General features: G+C 42.3%; 1 protein-coding gene and 1 long non-coding RNA gene across 2 annotated transcripts in view; one reads left to right on the top strand and one right to left on the bottom strand.

Annotated features, from left to right (window-relative positions):
- The window catches only part of zgc:110269 (probable flap endonuclease 1 homolog), a 41,116-nt gene extending 24,145 nt beyond the window's left edge, over nucleotides 1–16,971 (top strand). Inside the window, exons 3-11 of the mRNA XM_034183966.1 lie at nucleotides 1,637–1,739; nucleotides 3,904–3,958; nucleotides 5,548–5,609; nucleotides 5,806–5,942; nucleotides 6,130–6,190; nucleotides 9,365–9,496; nucleotides 9,586–9,731; nucleotides 9,817–9,961; nucleotides 16,188–16,971. Of these exons, the coding sequence (XP_034039857.1) occupies nucleotides 1,637–1,739; nucleotides 3,904–3,958; nucleotides 5,548–5,609; nucleotides 5,806–5,942; nucleotides 6,130–6,190; nucleotides 9,365–9,496; nucleotides 9,586–9,731; nucleotides 9,817–9,961; nucleotides 16,188–16,247 (901 nt within the window). The 3' untranslated portion in view covers nucleotides 16,248–16,971. The remainder of the gene's footprint in view (nucleotides 1–1,636; nucleotides 1,740–3,903; nucleotides 3,959–5,547; nucleotides 5,610–5,805; nucleotides 5,943–6,129; nucleotides 6,191–9,364; nucleotides 9,497–9,585; nucleotides 9,732–9,816; nucleotides 9,962–16,187) is intronic.
- On the bottom strand, nucleotides 226–18,510 carry LOC117522544. Its single transcript, XR_004564235.1, has 3 exons — nucleotides 18,500–18,510; nucleotides 14,672–14,674; nucleotides 226–312 (listed from the first exon to the last, which is right to left on the bottom strand). It is a non-coding gene; the product is annotated as an uncharacterized LOC117522544 (long non-coding RNA).
- Between the last annotated feature and the right edge of the window lie 1,263 nt (nucleotides 18,511–19,773).

Here is a 19,773-nt window from a genome sequence, read left to right on the forward strand (position 1 = left end):
CATATGGACTTCATTTATAAGTAAAGGAAGACCATGAAGCTTTTTTTGTATGCTACAGTTTGTATGTGTAAAGGAATGCTGCTGTGAGATTTTAAACATAACCCGTTAACTGCTGCCAATCAAACGGTGAATAAGCTACTCTGTGGGGTTCATATGTTGTAAATCTGATTGTGATGAAATCAGTGCCTCGCCAGCCATCAACCTCACCGCATGTCACTGTCTGACTTGCACTGTTAACTTTGGGACCTTATATGGAGACAGGTGTGTATCTTTCCAAATCATGTCCAATCAACTGAATTTACACCAGGTGGACTCCAATTTCAATTTTCAATTAATTTTCATTTATATAGCACCAAATCACAACAAAGTTGCCTCAGGGCGCTTCACACAAGTAGAGAGAGAGGGGTCAAGGAGGCATTCTATGTGAAACAGTTGAAACCCAGCCTTAACCGGGGAGGGGGTCTGGGACACGCTTTGTCCCCTGTTTACAATGGGGTACTCAGGTTAAAGCAGTTTCAGTCTTTTGTTCATGGTAATGTCATTCACGTCATCAAGGGAGCCATCAGGAGAGGCGTCCGTCCCATCGTTAGGAGGGACAGCTGCCCTATCATTAGGAGGGTGCTAACCAGAGCACAATAGATGCTAATTACAGCTGTTGTTTAGTCGCTAGCCTATAGCAGTCTGCCTCACAGTAGGAGGGGTCTGGTTAGGTTTAAAACTCCAGCTTTTGTGGCTTCTGTTTATTCTTCTCTACAAGAGTCAAGACAGAAGTCAGACTACCAGAGCAAGAATTTTAGCTGAGGAAGCTTCTGCGATTTGAAGCGAAATGTCCTCGCGTCAAGCAACCCAGTCCAGTCGAAGATTCAAGCTTCTCTACTATGGAAACCACCTGGACAACTGAGAGCCTACACAGAAACTAGGGACACAAAGTAGTCCCAATTAAGCTGTAGAAACATCTCAAGGATGATCAGTGGAAACAGGATGCACCTGAGCTTGAGCTTCATGACAAAGGCTGTGAATGCTTATGTACATGTGATTTCTTTTTTTTTTTTTTTTTTTTTTTAAATTGTTAATAAATGTATAAAAATCTGGAAAATAAACCCCAAACTTTTTCACATGGTCATTATGGGCTATTGTTTGTAGAAATAATACATTTTAGAATAAGGCTGCAACATAACAAAATGTGGAAAAAGTGAGAAACGGAAGCTCAATTTTGAGCTTCATGGCAAAGGCTGTGTACACATAAGTAAATGTGATTTCTTAGGTTTTATTATTATTTTTAATACATTTTCAAAAATCTAAAAAAAAGAAAAAAACTTCTTTCACATTTTCATTATGGGGTATTGTGATTACAAATTTTGTGCACTGTATGTTGTCCTCATGATAAGGATTAGTTATTTCTGTGTCTGGAGTTGTTAGCCTTACCTCTGTTAATATGCCCAGTTCTGTCAAAAGCTAAAAAAGAAGGGGAGGGGGCTGTCGTGTCACTGTTGTCTGCAAATATCTCTGAATTAAATCCAGTTGTAAGGTTTCATACTGAGTTTTGACCTGGAGGGTAAGGAACTGCTCAGTGTAGATGGGGATCTGAACTCTGTTTTGCTCTTCTCTCTCTCTCTCTCCCTCTCTTTCTCTGTAGTCCTTTGGCAGGTCTCTTCTTCCGCACGCTCACACTCTTGGAACATGACATAAAGCCAGTCTTTGTGTTTGACGGAAAGCCTCCCAGGGAAAAGACAGCGGTTGTAAGTGACACTATGACTTTATGTTTATTGTCCCCTGTTGATACTAATCCTGTCCTCCTTGTATATGTGAGACAGTCAGAGTCCAGAGGGAGTTAAAATGCACTTCCATCCTCATGTTCATCTATTTGCATGCCTTTAGTTAAAAAAAGAAGAAAAAATTAACAGTACAAAGTGTGTCTGCGCATGTGTGTCTGTGACAACACTTTTTTTTTTTTCTGTATATCAGGAAAAAAACTACATTATCATCTGTGTGCACAAGATGGTACCGTCGACACACGCGATGTCCTGCTCCTGTATACTGAACTGAAGAAGATATTGTCTAATCCATACTCTGTAGCTCAGTGTTCAGTCAGCCTTTAACAGGGACAGGGTGGAGGCAAGAACTGAGGGCAATTCTACGCACAGAATTTGACAAAGAGGGAAGGTGCCAAAGGCATGTGATGAAGAAAAAAAAAAAAGTTACAAATGTAAAGAAGGTGTGAAGCGAAAATGAACAATTTTGTTGAACACACACACACAAAAAATGCTGACGCCTTCTCCAGAAGGAACTTTTTTTATTATTTTTCCTGTATATCTCTTTGGCCTTGTGTTTTGTTTGTTTGTTTATTATATTTGTTGAAATAAAGTTTTGGGAAAAAAAAGGCATGTGATGCAGGGATTGTGATTTTTCTTTTCCTTCTTAAAATTTTTTCCTTAACAATTAACAAAATGTAAATAAATGAAATAGCAGAAAGGGAATTCATGAAACTTGTACACTTTGTGACAAGTTCTTGCAGTTTGGCATGGTGGTAGATATGGACGCAAGGTTTTCAAAAACCACCACATACATGTTGGGGTCACCCCCTGGTGGCCAATATACACAAAATCAAATATGGTTGCCACCCCAAATGATGTTGTCATATCTCCGCTCCTATTAGCGCTGGCATCTACTATAATACTACTTTTCTATGGTTTTGGTGCGAGGAATCCATTTCTTCATTTCTTAGGTCCTGTTAGCACTGGACTCACTGCATATATGACATCTCCAGCACTGGACTGGACTCATGTACACTAAGAACTGCAGTGCAGACTCAATGAATGAAGCAAGGAACCTCATGTTCACCTGTGACCTCAAGTCGCTGGACTAAATCCCCCGACCCAGCATGGTTTTTTTCCAGCATGCTAAGCGTCCCGTGCTCACTGCAGCCTTTGTCTGGAAACAGAGTCCGTCTAAAACCCTGAGGTTGCAGACCCCAGTGAATGGGGCTGGGGACGGAATGCCAGAACCAAAGAGTGGGTGCCATGTTGGACAGATCTGGCAGATGTCAGCCAGGCATGCTCACTGCTCCTCCACTGTGGCTGTGTGGTTATCTGTAGGGGTGTCTCTAAGTGCCATTGAGCCAGTGTCACCAACCGAACAGTCGCCCCTAAAAATCGCGTAAAGATTAATTTGGTCCCTTTATTTGTGTAATTTGTATTTCTGGCAAAGATGCATCTTGTCTTTGACTGCCCTCCATGTGGATGTAGGTATGTGCTCACCCATGTCACTCAGGGTGCATATGCACCTAATTTTTCTTCCAAGTTTAACTCCAAGCAATCTGGTAAAGCACAAAAAGGAGGGCAGGCCTCAAGTTAGTGGCTGTGTTTCAGGCAGAGCACATCAGTAGACTCAAAGGTGTTCTCTGACATGCGTCATGCAAACTACATTAACAAAGGCAATGTTTTGTACTTTTTCTTTTAAATTGCACTTTGATTTAGGAGTACAGCTGTTTGATTTGAGGAGGATTTATTGAGGATGGATTTTAACAAATCGCACAGATTAAATTTGAATAAATCCAATGCATCATGCGAACAGACCGGCATTTCATGAACAAATGTCTGCAGAGTCAAAACATATTTGGAGGTGTTGCATCCAATCATATGTCGGTAAAAGTCAAAAACGCTAATATATGTCTGATGCTTTTTTTTTTGTACTAAGCTGTAAACATGTTTATTTTTGCTGTAAAATTGCTCCAGCAATGGCCTTTGATTGGACTAAGTAGGTATTCAAAATAAATGAATTCAATTTGGGGATTTTAACATGGGCTTCAGTGGGCAGTGACTTGCTTTTGGAGGCAGCTTCAACCAGCCATTCAAGGAGTGACGAGATTAGACTCCTCATCAAACCCCCTTTTATTTTCTGCAGCTTGAGAAAAGAGCTGATGCAGCGGGCTGGAACTCTGCCAACTTGTCTGGCACAGGTACATCCACGAACACAGTAAAGCTTTCCTCATTTTGATACATTGATTAGGGCCCCTTCACACATAGCATGAATGAGGCCGAATGGAGCACGAAGGAGGAATCACATGCCATTCGTGAAAAATTGGAGCCGACTCTCAGGCCTCGTACACCCGTCGCCACAACCATTCGTGCACACCAGTGTTTGGGAGACAGAGAGTGCCCATTCAAACTCTCTTGACAGGTATCAGTCAAATTCCAGCTGCCACACACAAACATCCAATACCACTCACGGAGCACTTAGGAAATGTGGGGCCATTTGCACAGCCAGCATGAAAATAGAGAGCATGCGACCCCTTTTGAGCTGGCTGTGAAATTTGTCTAAGTGGCCACGAGTGTGGCGTTGCCAAGCCACACATGTGGCATGCCAGAGTGCCTGCTCCCCCCTCAACACGTGGCATGCGCGTGTATCGGAGTGTGTCGCGCCCCCTCCTCCGCTCCACATGCGTGTGCGTGTCTTTCGCCCCCCCCGCAACACATGCGGTGCGTGTGTTTGCCGCAGCACTCAACACCTTGGCGTGCATGAAATGCTGATATGTATATACAGATGGGGACCGGCCAGCCACGTCTGAGCGCACACAGCATGGCAAAGTGCCTCTCAGCTGATCGCCGGCCAGAGACTCACTGACAGCTGGAAATGATGGCTCAGTGCACACAACGTGTGTCACATTAAAAACATAGAGACCACAGCCAGGACAGGTATATAAATAATTACTACAATAACTGCATACACAATTACATAAAAAATAGCTAAAATAAATAATCACAGAATGCAGGAACAGAGAGTGACACTTTGTTCTGTGGGCTGAACAAACAGGTGGGCATGTCTGCAAACAGCAGCAGCTGTTGAGATCTCTAGTCCTGCAAGTCAGAGCTAGAAAACACGTACCGTGTTATGAAGTATATGACAAGTGGGTCAAGTACTGCAATAACTACATACACAATTACATGCCAAATAACTAAAATGAATGACCACATAACACAGAAGCAGAGAGTGACACTGTGGTTTGTCAGACACGCGTGCGAGCCCGGCCTGACACGCGTGACCTCTGAGCGGCGCACCGCAGGACAGACAACACATCATGTAGAACACAGCTCACGTGGGTGATGTGACATTCAGATCGCCTGCTGCATGTTCACATGATCTGATAGTCCATTTCACCTGGCACAGCCTGTCAATGTGCGCACTGTGCGATTGCTCCAGCACTTCGCAAAAACGATATGTTTTTATGTATTTCCATGTGAGGACAGCAAGCACACACGCTGTCTGGTTTTCATTTTGTTTCTCCAGAGCAGCTGCATGATGGGGTGCAACATGTTCCAGCTTCCAACTGTGTGTCCCTCCCAACCGTCGCAGCGGGATCATTCATGCCTGCCCAACCATGTGTCCCTCCCACATGTGTCGGCTCCATGTTTTCGTGGTTCGGTCATTCGGGCTCTTTCACTGTGATTCACCCTGATTTGTACTTATTTGTGCTATGTGTGAAGGGGCCCTAAGTATTGATGCGTGTCCATGCTCTTCAGTGACTTAATTCTTTTGTGCTCCCTGTAGCATCTTCTATGACGTTAGATTGTCTTGAGCTCTTAAAGCTTCTTGGTGTACCCGTAATCCAGGTATGACATGCTGCAGACCAGCGGCACTAAAGTTCACTGCTAATTTATTTATTATTTAATTCCTTTGTCACATCTTAGCTGTTTGTCCACATTCCTCACATCTTGTTTCCTTCCTTCACTTACTTGCTTTGACATATTTTACCTTGCATTTATGTGCCTCTTTTTGATTTAGCTCCTCTCTTGCTTTGTACTTCAGGCTCCTGGTGATGGTGAAGCACTATGTGCCAAGCTGGTGAGAGAGGGGTCCGTGGATGCTGTGGCATCAGAAGACATGGACACCCTGCCATTTGGAGCAAATGTTCTCATCCGTCAACTGAATGCCAAGAGGGACAGGTAAGATCTGATATAAACACCTTTTCTACATCTTTTCTACATGCCATTGGCAATAGTTTTTTGTGTTACAATATTAAAAATCAACTTGCTAGTATTTGAAGTTGTCACTCTTTTTGAAATCACTCAGTATAATTGAGTTGTGGACTGCGACATTTCTCAGTCATTGTAATAATTTTCATCTTCACAGTGATATCATTGAATATTCTTTACCCAAGCTGCTGGACAGTCTCCAAATTACTCACAAGGAGGTAAGAGGACACCATGCTTTAACATTAAAGTTCTAATTCTATAATTATAAAGTTATAATGTATTAGTTTTGTTATTCATTACATATATATCAAATGTTTTAAACAAAAGCATTTTCTGCTTCTTCTTTTCTTTAGTTGACTACATTTTATTGTTGTATTTTTTGCTTGATGTTTTTAATTATTTTGTGTATTTTTGTTGCTGTTATTACCAGAAAGTGCTCAATAAATAAAATATGTTCACAGTTAAAATATCTTCTGAATTTAGGGAAATTGTTTGCTGACACAACTTCCCCAAATGGGTGTAAATAAAATATGACTTAGTTTGGTCTCCCATTGCCAATTTTTTGGTCCTGATTGATGTCCGTATTCCAAATACGAGGTAATTAGGTCAGATTGTCCACAACAGTAGTCTAAAGTTGTGTGTCACACAATTATCACTACATCATCTGCATACACTGGTACTGTGTGTGTATATGTGTTAAAGACTGTGGTTATAACAACACATTACAAAGGTAAAATGTATCTCTTACCATCTGAAAAAAATCTTCTGAAGAGTGCATGTCTTTCATGGGATTATAGATGTATTTTTCCAGAGGATATTTAAAGAGGTCAGCAAACAGCGAGTCATTGAACTGCACACATACAGACCTCTCCGCTCCCTTCACAAATAACACAATCTCTATTGTATTTTTTAGTTTACATTGTAGCCTGGTGTCACCAAAATAGCTGAACTGCCCAGTCCACATTGAAATGGACATTATTTACTACAAAAGGCACTGACGAAATAATAACAAAGCTATCTTTAATAATAACAGCACCATCTGTACAAATAAAATAGATGCACGGTGTGCGCGGGCTGGTACAGGTATGCAACAAATACCCCATACAGCCTATGTGCAAACCTCCATGGTGCTTTTGCCAGAGCAGTGAGTGGCATTGTGCACCTTGGCACTGAGCCATGCTGGGTGTCTCACTCCTCTCTGCATCCCGCCAAGCCGCCGTGCATCTTGCCCAGCCGTGCTAATCTCCCTGCTCCCCAGAGCTACTGCACACGATTGCTGCTCACTCAGATCAGTCAAATCCCTCTTCCCTAAAACAGAAAACAACCTGTGTTCAGTTTTAATTTCAGCCTGTAATTTTAATTTAGCATTAACGTGACTCCACAGCCACATTGAAGCAGAAATTGTTTATTTCAATTTGCAGTAATAAAAAATAAAAACCAAAGCCATCTGTAAAAATGAGGATAAGACACCTACGGCACAGTGGCTTAGTGGTTAGGACTATTGCCTCACAGCAAGAAGGTCATGGGGTCATGGGATTGCTTCCCGCCTGTGCCTTTCTGTGTGGAGTTTATATGTTCTCCCTGTACCTGTGTGGGTTTCCTCCAGGCACTCCGGCTTCCTCCCACAATCAAAAACATGCTCATTTAGGGTCTGCTCCTGACCACTTCACCTAAATTCTCATGACCAAGGCAGTGTCTCTACATCTGTAGTTGGTGGCTGCCCACTGCTTGTAGTGGTTGGATTGTGTCAAACTGTAATTATGATGAATTAAATGCAGCGGATAAATTTTGTTGTATGAATGTACAATGACAATAAAGGCCCTTATATCACCCCCTATCGTCACAAATTACAGTCAAGTATTCACATTTACCACTATCAAGGAGAGTGGTTCGTGAAGCTGGTTGTGGAACAACTGACCAGCTCTTTACTCTCAAAAGGATCCTGGAGGGTGCCTGGAAGTATGCCCATCCAGTCTACATATGTTTTGTGGACTTGTAGAAGGCATATTATCAGGTACCCCAGGAAATACTGTGGGAGGTGCTGCGGGAGTATGGTGTGAGGGGGTCCCTTCTCAGGGCCATCCAATCTCTGTACTCACAAAGCGAGAGCTGTGTTCGGGTGCTCTGCAATAAGTCAGACTAGTTTCCGGTGGGACTTGGCCTCCACCAGGGCTGCGCCTTGTCACCAGTACTGTTTGTGATATTCATGGACAGGATAATCGAGGCGTAGTCGGGGGAAGAGGGTTTCCAGTTTGGTGCGCTCAGGGTCTCATCACTGCTTTTTGCAGATAATGTGGTCCTGTTGGCTTTATTGGCCAGTGACCTCCAGCACTCACTGGATCAGTTCACAGTTGAGTGTGAAGTGGCTGGGATGAGGATCAGCACCTCTAAATCTGAGGCCATGGTTCTCAGCAGGAAACCAATGGATTGCCTACTTCGGGTAGGAAATGCAGGCTTGCCCCAAGTGAAGGAGTTCAAGTACCTTGGGGTCTTGTTCACAAGTGAAGGGACAATGGAGTGTGAGATTGGCTGGAGAATTGGTGCAGCAAGGGTGGTATTGCATTCTCTCTACCGTACTGTTGTGAGGAAAAGGGATCTGAGCCAAAAGATGAAGCTCTCGATCTACTGGTCAATCTTCGTTCCTCCTGTCACCTATCGTCATGAGGTCAAGCTACTGGTCAATCTTCGTTCCTCCTGTCACCTATCGTCATGAGGGTTGGGTCTTGACCGAAAGAACTAGATTGCGGGTACAAGCGGCCGAAATGGGCTTCCTTAGGAGGGTGGCTGGTGTCTCCCTTAGAGAAGCTCAGTCATCTGTGGGAGCTTGGAGTAGAGCTGCTGCTCCTTCGCATTGAAAGGACCCAGCTGAGGTGGTTTGTGCATCTGGTAAGGATGCCCCCTGGGTGCCTCCCTGGGGAGGTGTTCCAGGTACACCCATCTGGGAGGAGACCCCAGCGAAAACCCAGGACTAGGTGGAGAGATTATATCTGCACACTGGCCTGGGAATGCCTCAGTATCCCCCAGTCATATAAAATCATGTTTATGGTCAGTCAGAGGCGTATACAGTGTAAATATGACCTTTTTCTGTTGAAGGTGTTTGGATGTCAATTTTCAAAATCTTTATTTCACAAACTTGTGATGTAGAGTGTCAGAATTTCATACTATGGAGGCTGCTCAAACATCAGAGTTGTGTTGAATCACAATTTCTGTGTTTACACATAAAGGCAGAAATGTGTATATGCATTCTTTTTTGCCAGAGTACACATGGTGCATTTGAGGAGCTGAGTGGGTAGTTGGTGTGTGTAGGTTTGTGATGGTCTTCTTGGACCAAGACTAACATCCAAACTGATAATGACTTCCTGCATTGTCATTTTCTGCCACATCTCCACCAGTTTGTTGACCTCTGCATTCTGTTGGGCTGCGACTACTGTGACAAGATATCCGGTTTGGGTCCGAGGAGAGCTCTGATGCTGATTCAGCAGCATCGCACCATTGAGAATGTGGTTTTACATATCAACAGAAAGGTACAGAGGCATAAATGACCATCTTTATTTTTCTTGCTGTACATTATTTTACAAAAATGTCTTATGATCTAATCAAAGTTTCTTTTCAGACGCATCCTGTACCACCTCTTTGGAAGTATCAAGAAGCAAGGAAATTATTCCTAGAACTACCAAAAACTGTAGCTCCTCATCTCATTTGGACAGAACCAGATGAAGAGTCCTTGGTGAAGTTCCTCTGTGGCGTTAAACACATCAAGTACGTACTCACAATTAGTCCTGCTTCCATTCAATATGGTTCAAAGACAGCTTCAACAGTATTCATGTTGGTATTTTTTATTTAGGGAGGCAAGAATCCGTCATCGAATGGAGACGTTCCGCCAGCTACGGGAAAAAAAGCGAGAGGACAGGGACAAAGAGAAGGCATCAGGATCCCACAGGCAGGCGCGCATGGAGGACTTTTTCAGAGTGACCAGAAAGAGGCCGCAGGTGAATGTAATGCCAGTAATGTCTAAAATATTGTGGACCCTGTTTTTGTGCAGGCATACTTGCAAGGCAAGCTGTGCTAAGTTGTTGGTGTTTTGTAGCCATCTCAGTCTTTTGTCCAACAGATCACAAAGTCAGGAGAACAGGTGCAAAGGTTTGGGAGTTTAAAGGAGGTGGTGCATCCAAGATGTAATGTTGATAGTAATCATTTGAGAACCACACATTCTTAGAGCAGGCAGTTTACCCCCCAAAAGTAAGTGCTATGCAGCCATACTAGGTTTGCGAGAGACTGTCAAGGCTGAAAAAAACAACTTGAAATAAGCCACAAAGTCGGGAATGCTTCAATGATATATTCCATTGCCGTAGTGTGAGGGAGACTGATATGTCTCAAAACAGAAGTCACGTCATGATGACGTAAATGTGCTTGGGACCTGGAACATGTTGTGCAATGTGAGCGCATGCCAGCGGGGAAGTGGGGAAGGCGGGAGAGCAGTTGTGCTCAGACACAGTACAAGGCAACCAAGGCCACATGTGAGTACACCCTAAATATATGGTCCAGTTAGTCCTGTCAGCATTACCTTTATTAAGTCATATTCATGGGCATAGAATTAAAAGTCACAGTTTATTTAAAACAATAACTAATCTTTGTAAGTTAGTACCTCACTGTATATTGGAGTTGGAAGATAATTCCTGCAAATTGACATTTTAAAATGTAACTAAAACGTTCAGCTCTACATAGTTCATTCAGACTTGCATGTTTTCGGGGATACTTTTCTAACCAATATAAGTTATGTCCATACAGCCAGTTGTGCTGCTAATCTAACCGTGCTGCCACATTAGGATCTGTATAAGTAGAATATTGACAGCTGTGTTTTCAAAATTTCAAGCTGGAAGGGTACAACCCCTGGCAAAAATTATGGAATCACCGTCCTCGGAGGATGTTCATTCAGTTGTTTAATTTTGTAGAAAAAAAGCAGATCACAGACATGACACAAAACTAAAGTCATTTCAAATGGCAACTTTCTGGCTTTAAGAAACACTATAAGAAATCAAGAAAAAAAATTGTGGCAGTCAGTAACTGTTACTTTTTTAGACCAAGCAGAAGGAAAAAAATATGGACTCACTTAGTTCTGAGGAATAAATTATGGAATCACCCTGTAAATTTTCATCCCAAAACTAACACCTGCATCAAATCAGATCTGCTCATTAGTCTGCATCTAAAAAGGAGTGATCACACCTTGGAGAGCTGTTGCACCAAGTGGACTGACATGAATCATGGCTCCAACACGAGAGATGTCAATTGAAACAAAGGAGAGGATTATCAAACTCTTAAAAGAGGGTAAATCATCACGCAATGTTGCAAAAGATGTTGGTTATTCACAGTCAGCTGTGTCTAAACTCTGGACCAACTACAAACAACATGGGAAGGTTGTTAAAGGCAAACATACTGGTAGACCAAGGAAGACATCAAAGCGTCAAGACAGAAAACTTAAAGCAATATGTCTCAAAAATCGAAAATGCACAACAAACAAATGAGGAACGAATGTGAGGAAACTGGAGTCAACTTCTGTGACCGAACTGTAAGAACCCGCCTAAAGGAAATGGGATTTACATACAGAAAAGCTAGACGAAAGCCATCATTAACACCTAAACAGAAAAAAAACAAGGTTACAATGGGCTAAGGAAAAGCAATCGTGGACTTTGGATGACTGGATGAAAGTCATATTCAGTGATGAATCTCGAATCTGCATTGGGCAAGGTGATGATGCTGGAACTTTTGTTTGGTGCTGTTCCAATGAGATTTCTAAAGATGACTGCCTGAAGAGAACATGTAAATTTCCACAGTCATTGATGATATGGGGCTGCATGTCAGGTAAAGGCACTGGGGAGATGGCTGTCATTACATCATCAATAAATGCACAAGTTTACGTTGATATTTTGGACACTTTTCTTATCCCATCAATTGAAAGGACGTTTGGGGATGATGAAATCATTTTTCAAGATGATAATGCTTCTTGCCATAGAGCAAAAACTGTGAAAACATTCCTTGCAAAAAGACACATAGGGTCAATGTCATGGCCTGCAAATAGTCCGGATCTTAATCCAATTGAAAATCTTTGGTGGAAGTTGAAGAAAATGGTCCATGACAAGGCTCCAACCTGCAAAGCTGATCTGGCAACAGCAATCAGAGAAAGTTGGAGCCAGATTGATGAAGAGTACTGTTTGTCACTCATTAAGTCCATGCCTCAGAGACTGCAAGCTGTTATAAAAGCCAGAGGTGGTGCAACAAAATACTAGTGATGTGTTGGAGCGTTCTTTTGTTTTTCATGATTCCATAATTTTTTCCTCAGAATTGAGTGAGTCCATATTTTTTTCCCTCTGCTTGGTCTAAAAAAGTAACCGTTACTGACTGCCACAATTTTTTTCCTGATTTCTTATAGTGTTTCTTAAAGCCAGAAAGTTGCCATTTGAAATGACTTTAGTTTTATGTCATGTCTGTGATCTGCTTTTTTCTACAAAATTAAACAACTAAATGAACATCCTCCGAGGCCGGTGATTCCATAATTTTTGCCAGGGGTTGTATAACTTATGTAGACCAAGAGTTGTTTTTTTTTTCTGTGTGTGTGTGATCAGAAATTTCAGTTAAATATATCATATAGCAAATGAACATACTGATATTCCAGAAGTGAAATGAAGTTTCTAGTATTTACACAAACTGTGCAATAATTATTTAAACAAAATTAGGCAAGTGCAAAAATTGGGCACCCTTGTCACTTTATTGATTTGAATACATTTAGCACGTATTATTGGAACACAAAATTGGTTTGGTAAACTCATTGACCGTTGACCTCCTTACACAGGTGAATCCAATCATGAGAAAGGGTATTTAAGGTGGCCATTTGCAAATGGTTTTCCTCTTTGCATCTCTTCTAATGAGTGGCAACATGGGAGCCTCTAAACAACTCAAATGACCTGAAAACAAAGATTGTTCAACATCATGATTTAGGGGAAGGACACAAAAAGCTATCTCAGAGATCTTAGCTGTCAGTTTCCACTGTGATGAACATAGTGAGGAAATGGAAGACCACAGGTACAGTACTAGTTAAGGCCCGAAGTGGCAGGCCAAGAAAAATCTCAGATAAGCTGAAGTGAAGGATGGTGAGAACAGTCATAGTCAACCCACAGACCTGCTCCAAAGACCTACAACATGATCTTGCTGCAGATAGCATCTCTGTGCATCATTCAACTATACAGCGCACTTTCAAATCAAATCAAATCAATTTTATTTATATAGCGCCAAATCACAACAAACAGTTGCCCCAAGGCGCTTTATATTGTAAGGCAAAGCCATACAATAATTACGGAAAAACCCCAACGGTCAAAACGACCCCCTGTGAGCAAGCACTTGGCGACAGTGGGAAGGAAAAACCTCCAGCAGAACCAGGCTCAGGGAGGGGCAGTCTTCTGGTTGGGGCTGAGGGAGAGAACCAGAAAAAAGACATGCTGTGGAGGGGAGCAGAGATCAATCACTAATGATTAAATGCAGAGTGGTGCATACAGAGCAAAAAGAGAAAGAAACACTCGGTGCATCATGGGAACCCCCCCAGCAGTCTAAGTCTACAGCAGCATAACTAAGGGATGGTTCAGGGTCACCTGATCCAGCCCTAACTATGAGCTTTAGCAAAAAGGAAAGTTTTAAGCCTAATCTTAAAAGTAGAGAGGGTGTCTGTCTCCATGATCCGAATTGGGAGCTGGTTCCACAGGAGAGGAGCCTGAAAGCTGAAGGCTCTGCCTCCCATTCTACTCTTACAAACCCTAGGAACTACAAGTAAGCCTGCAGTCTGAGAGCGAAGCGCTCTATTGGGGTGATATGGTACTATGAGGTCCCTAAGATAAGATGGGACCTGATTATTCAAAACCTTATTAGTAAGAAGAAGAATTTTAAATTCTATTCTAGAATTAACAGGAAAACAATGAAGAGAGGCCAATATGGGTGAAATATGCTTTCTCCTTCTAGTCCCTGTCAGTACTCTAGCTGCAGCATTTTGAATTAACTGAAGGCTTTTCAGGGAACTTTTAGGACAACCTGATAATAATGAATTACAATAGTCCAGCCTAGAGGAAATAAATGCATGAATTAGTTTTTCAGCATCACTCTGAGACAAGACCTTTCTAATTTTAGAGATATTGCGCAAATGCAAAAAAGCAGTCCTACATACTTGTTTAATATGTGCATTGAATGACATATCCTGATCAAAAATGACTCCAAGATTTCTCACACTATTACTAGAGGTCAGGGTAATGCCATCCAGAATAAGGATCTGGTTAGACACCATGTGAAAACCTGAAAACCTGCTCCAGAGCACTCTTGACCTCAGAATGGGGTGACGGTTTATCTTTCACCAGGACAATGACCCAAAGCACACAGCCAAGATATCAAAAGAGTGGCTTCAGGACAACTCTGTGAATGTCTTTGAGTGGCCCAGCCAGAGTCCAACCTGATGGAGTTTGTGGCATCGTAGTTAAGAAGACGTGAGGCTATAATTGCTGCCAGTGGTGCATCAACAAAGTATTGAGCAAAGGGTGTGTCTACTTATGTACATGTGATTTATTTGTTTTTTATTTTTAACAAATTTGTAAAAATTTCAAAAAGCTTTTTTCATGTTGTCATTATGGGGTATTGTGAGTGGAATTTTGAAGGGAAAAATGAACTTACTCCATTTTGGAATAAGGCTGTAACACAGCAAAATGTAGAAAAAAGTGAAGCGCCATGAATACTTTCCAGATGCACTGTAGATGTCAAAAATTCTTCAACATCTCATTTCCAGAATATATTCCGGATCACCTCCAAAACTGAAACAGTATTTCCTGGAATATATTTATGAGGGTCGACTGAAAAGTACACCTGAAATTGTAGTTGAAGACCGTTTGGTGTAGCGAGCCAAAACATAAATGATTACTTTCATATCAGTTTCACTTCAGTATTTTGCTTATTATTGAAATAATCACACTGAAGGCAGAACATTTCAGCCCACCTTCGTAAATCATCATCACATTTCACTAAAATGTTTCATTTGTTCAGTTTTCTATCTTATTCTGTCACTGACCAAACGGACCCCCTAAAAATTGGCCCGCCCTGCCTTTACTGCGCAGTGTGGACCGATTTTTAGGGGGAAACGTTGGCGACACTGGGTCCGGGTTACAGTGGCAGCAAATTAAAGAGCTCCTCCCACACTTCCCTATGCTCGGCCAAATCCAGTAACTCTTCCTGGGGGATCCTGAGGCGTTCCCAAACTATCTGGGAAATATAATCCCTCCAGCATGTCCTGGGTCTTCCCTGGGGCCTCCATCCAGTTGGACTTGCCTAGATGACCTCCCTATGGAGACAACCGGGGGCATCCTCACCAGATGTACAAACCACCTCATCTGGCTCCTTTTGATGAGAAGAAGCAGCGACTCTACTCAGAGTCCGTCCCAGAGAGTCAAGCATCTCATTCTGTCCTGGAGTGTAAGCCCAGCTACCCGACAGATGAATCTGACTTCCGCTGCTTGTGTCCATGACCTTATTCTTACAACCATTACCCAAAGTTCATGACCATATACTGGTAAATTGAGAGTATTGCCTTCTGGCTTAGCTCGTTCTTTACCACGACTATCCGGTACAGTCTCCGTAAAACATCAAACATTTATCAATCACATGCTCCAACTTACAGCCACTTGTGAACAAGACCCCAAAATATTTCAACTCCTTCACTTGGAGCAATAACTCTCCCCTGACCCAGAGGGGACAGTCCACCCTTTTCCGACACAGGACCATGGTCTCAGATTTGGAGGCCCTGGTTCTTATCCTAGTCGCTTTACACTCAGCTTCAACCTTGCTCAGTGTGCATCGGAGGTCACTGTCTGATGAAGCCAACAAAACTGCATCATCCTCAAAAAGCAGAGATGCAACTCTAATATCACCAAACTGGACACCCTGCGGTCCTTGCCTGCCCCTTAAAATCCCATCCATGAACATCACAAACAGGACTGGTGATCAGGGGCAGCCCTGGTGGAGTCCAACACCCACTGAAACCTGTTCATTACTTATTAAGATATCCTGCTGACAGACAAAATGCCATTGAAAACGTTACCGCCTTGGCAGAGGTAACCACACATTTGCATGTGTGCGGTTTCAGAATCTGCCATTTTATTTGTGTTAACAATTGTTCCGTCTTTCTTCTTCCAGGCTGTGGCAGCTGCACATGATGTAAACAACTACGCAAAGAGACCAAAGTCCAAAAAATAAGGACACAATCATCGTTCTCCAACATCTTGGAAAAAAATTACTTTCTTCTCTATACAGCTTCTTGAGATATTTGGGAAAAAAAATGTGATCATATCCTGCCTGTAGAACTGATATTTTTAATTTTATCTGAATCTAATACACTTTTCTTTTTAATGTAGTACAATGTGGCAATCATGACCCTATGTATTTTTGGAGTTCTGCAAATACAAATCATGTCATTACTTTCATTCATGTTTCTTATTTAACAAACAAACGTACTGAACAGGCTCAAGCATATTAGAGGTACCTCCAAATAATTGAGAAGCCAAAACGGGTATTTTGCAAGACTTCAAGCTGTCATCTGTAGATGGACGCTCCGTCACCAGCAGTATTCTGAGCATCACAGCTCCCTGAGCAAGTCTTCAGTTGGCCAGAGTTTCCTGCTGGGCGGGCGATGGACGGCTCTGAAAGAGAACAGTGGAGCATTGTGTGTGAGCCCAAACATGGGAGAGAGGGGACGTTTCATCGCGCGATATTTAATGAGCACCTGTTGTATAAATTGTGCCAAAGCACAGACAGGAAGACTTGAATTTTAATGTGTAAAGAAATGTAAGATGTTTAGTTTACATTTGTAAGCCCCCCTTTTTCTTTTTAATCACATTTGGTTCTTTGGTATACAGATTTTAACACACTCGTGGAAGAATGTATCACTGAACCACAGAGATTAATATATATTTAGACTTCATTCATGTCCTGTGGCCTTGATATTCAAGCCACTAAAAACAGGCTGCTGCTTTTCTTTCGGCTGCTCCAATTAGCCAAAGCAGATCATCTCACCCTGTCCTCTGCAACTTCCTCTGTCACACCAACCGCCTGCATGTCCAACCTCACCACATCCATAAACCTTCTCTTTGGCATCCCTCTTCTCCTGCCTGATGGCTCCATCCTCAGCATCTTTCTCCCTATATACCATTCATCCCTCCCCTGCACGTCCAAACTATCTCAGTCTCGCCTTCGACTCTGTCTCCAAACGACCCTAGGATTAGGAATGAGCATATCAGAAAAACCCTCTGATATGCTCATTTTCATTCATTGGGCAGGTGCCTAAATTTGGGCACCTTTGTCATTTTATTGCTTTGAATGCATGTAGCACTAATTATTGGAACACAAAATTGGGTTGGTAAGCTTGTTGATCGTTGACCTCCTTACACAGGTGAATCCAATCATGAGAAAGGGTATTTAAGGTGGCCATTTGCAAATGTTTCCCCTCTTTGCATCTCTTCTAATGAGTGGCAACATGGGAGCCTCGAAACACCTCTCAGATGACCCCCTAAACCATGATGTTCAACATCATGATTTAGGGGAAGGACACAAAAAGCTATCTCAGAGATCTTAGCTGTCAGTTTCCACTGTGAGGAACATAGTGACGAAATGTAAGACTGCATGTACAGTACTAGTTAAGGCCCGAAATGGCAGGCCAAGAAAAATCTCGGATAAGCTGAAGCGAAGGATGGTGAGAACAGTCATAGTCAACCCACAGACTTGCTCCAAAGACCTACAACATGATCTTGCTGCAGATAGTGTCTCTGTGCATCATTCAACTATACAGCGCACTTTGCACAAAGAGATGCTGCATGATGCGGTAATGCAGAGGAAGCCTTTTCTGCGTACACGCCACAAACAGAGTCGCTTGAGGTATGCTAAAGCACATTTGGACAAGCCAGCTTCATTTTGGAATAAGGTGCTGTGGACTGATGAAACTAAAATTGAGTTATCTGGACATAACAAGGGGCGGTATGCATGGCTGAAAAAGAACACAGCATTCCAAGAAAAACACTTGCTACCCACAGTAAGTTTGGAGGTGGTTCCATCATGCTGTGGGGCTGTGTGGTCAGTGCAGGTACTGGGAATCTTGTTGAGGGTCACATGGATTCCAGTCAACTCAGCAGATTCTTGAAAACAATGTTCATGAATCAGTGACAAAGTTGAACTGTGCTGGGGCTGGATCTTTCAACAAGACAACGACCCTAAACACTGCTCAAAATCTACTAAGGCATTCATGCTGAGGAGGCAAAAAGAGGATCTAAATATTGATGTATTTTAAAGAATTATTGCACACTTTCTGTAAATCCTATAAGCTTCATTTCACTTCTCAAATATCACTGTATTTGTCTGCTATATGATATATTTAACTGAAATTTCTGATCCAGACAACCAATAATTTATAAAGGAAAATCATGAAAATTATCAGGGGTGCCCAAACTTTTGCATACAAATGTAGATGATGACTGGAGTGCAGTTTTAAGATGGAATGAGGTGATAACTTATTAACCAATTTCAATTAAATTTGAATTTATTTTCATTTATATAGCCCCAAATCACAACAAGGTTGCCTCAAGGTGCTTCACACAAGTAAGGTGTAACCTTACCAACCCCCAGAGTAACAGTGGTAAAAAAAAAACTCCCTCTGAGGAAGAAACCTCAAGCAGACCAGACTCAAAAGGGGTGACCCTCTGCTTGGGCCATGCTACAGCCAAATTACAAAACAATATACATAAAGGAAATGTTGCCAGTGCACAGGAGGGTTTCCGGAACAGATACCACACCCATCTCTGGATGGAGCCGCACCTCAAACAGAGGGAGAGAAAAAAAAAAAAAAGCAGAATCAAGCATTAGAAAGACAACAACTACAATGTAATTTGTCAGCATTAAGCAACAAGAAAAAGAGAAGAAATGCCAAGGGGATTGCTGGCCACTAGCCCTAAGCTTCACTAAAAGACCCAGAACCACTAGCCCTAAGCTTCACTAAAAGACCCAGAATTTAGATAAAGTTGTGTCAGAGTTTGAGTTTCGTTAGTTTTGTATTATCAGGGTTTTGGTTTGTTTATTCTCTTGTTGGGATTTTTCTGCTTGGGTCTGTCTGTCTCTGTTTCTCTTGTCTCTCATCTTTCTCTTGGTTCTTGGTGATGGGTGTTTCTGTCTCTCTCTGGCTACACCCTGCTTCTGGTGATTTCCTTGTGTACCTGTTCCTGATTCATTGATTACCACCTGGGGTTTTATAAGCTCATTGGGTGGTTTTGTCCTTTGCCAGTTTGTCGTTCCTTGTGCCTGCCTTCCAGCTCTGTAACTGTGTTCTTGTTCCTGCCTGCCTCATAGTGTGTACCTGACCTCCTGCCTGTTGCTTTGACCACGCCATTTAGCCTGATATTTCTGTACTGCTGCTTTTGTTGGACTGCCTACTCATGTACCGACCACTGCTATCCTCTTCAGTAAAGTTTACTAAAAACCAGAGCTGTCTGCTGGAGCCGTACATCTGTGTCCTACCATTCCTGAGCATCCTGTCTGTCAAGTTGAGGCCATGGCACACTGCGTTTCCTAATAAAATGAATTAAAAGCATAGAAATATACTATGCCGGTATGCTAGCCATACGAAAGGGAAAATAAGTGCGTTTTATGTCTGGACTTGAATGTCTCTACAGAATCTGACTTTTATTGACGCAGGGAGATTATTCCACAGAACAGGGGCGCGATAAGAGAAAGCTCTGTG

Source organism: Thalassophryne amazonica, chromosome 12 (assembly GCF_902500255.1).
Source record: "Thalassophryne amazonica chromosome 12, fThaAma1.1, whole genome shotgun sequence".
In the NCBI taxonomy this organism is placed as follows: Eukaryota; Metazoa; Chordata; class Actinopteri; order Batrachoidiformes; family Batrachoididae; genus Thalassophryne; species Thalassophryne amazonica.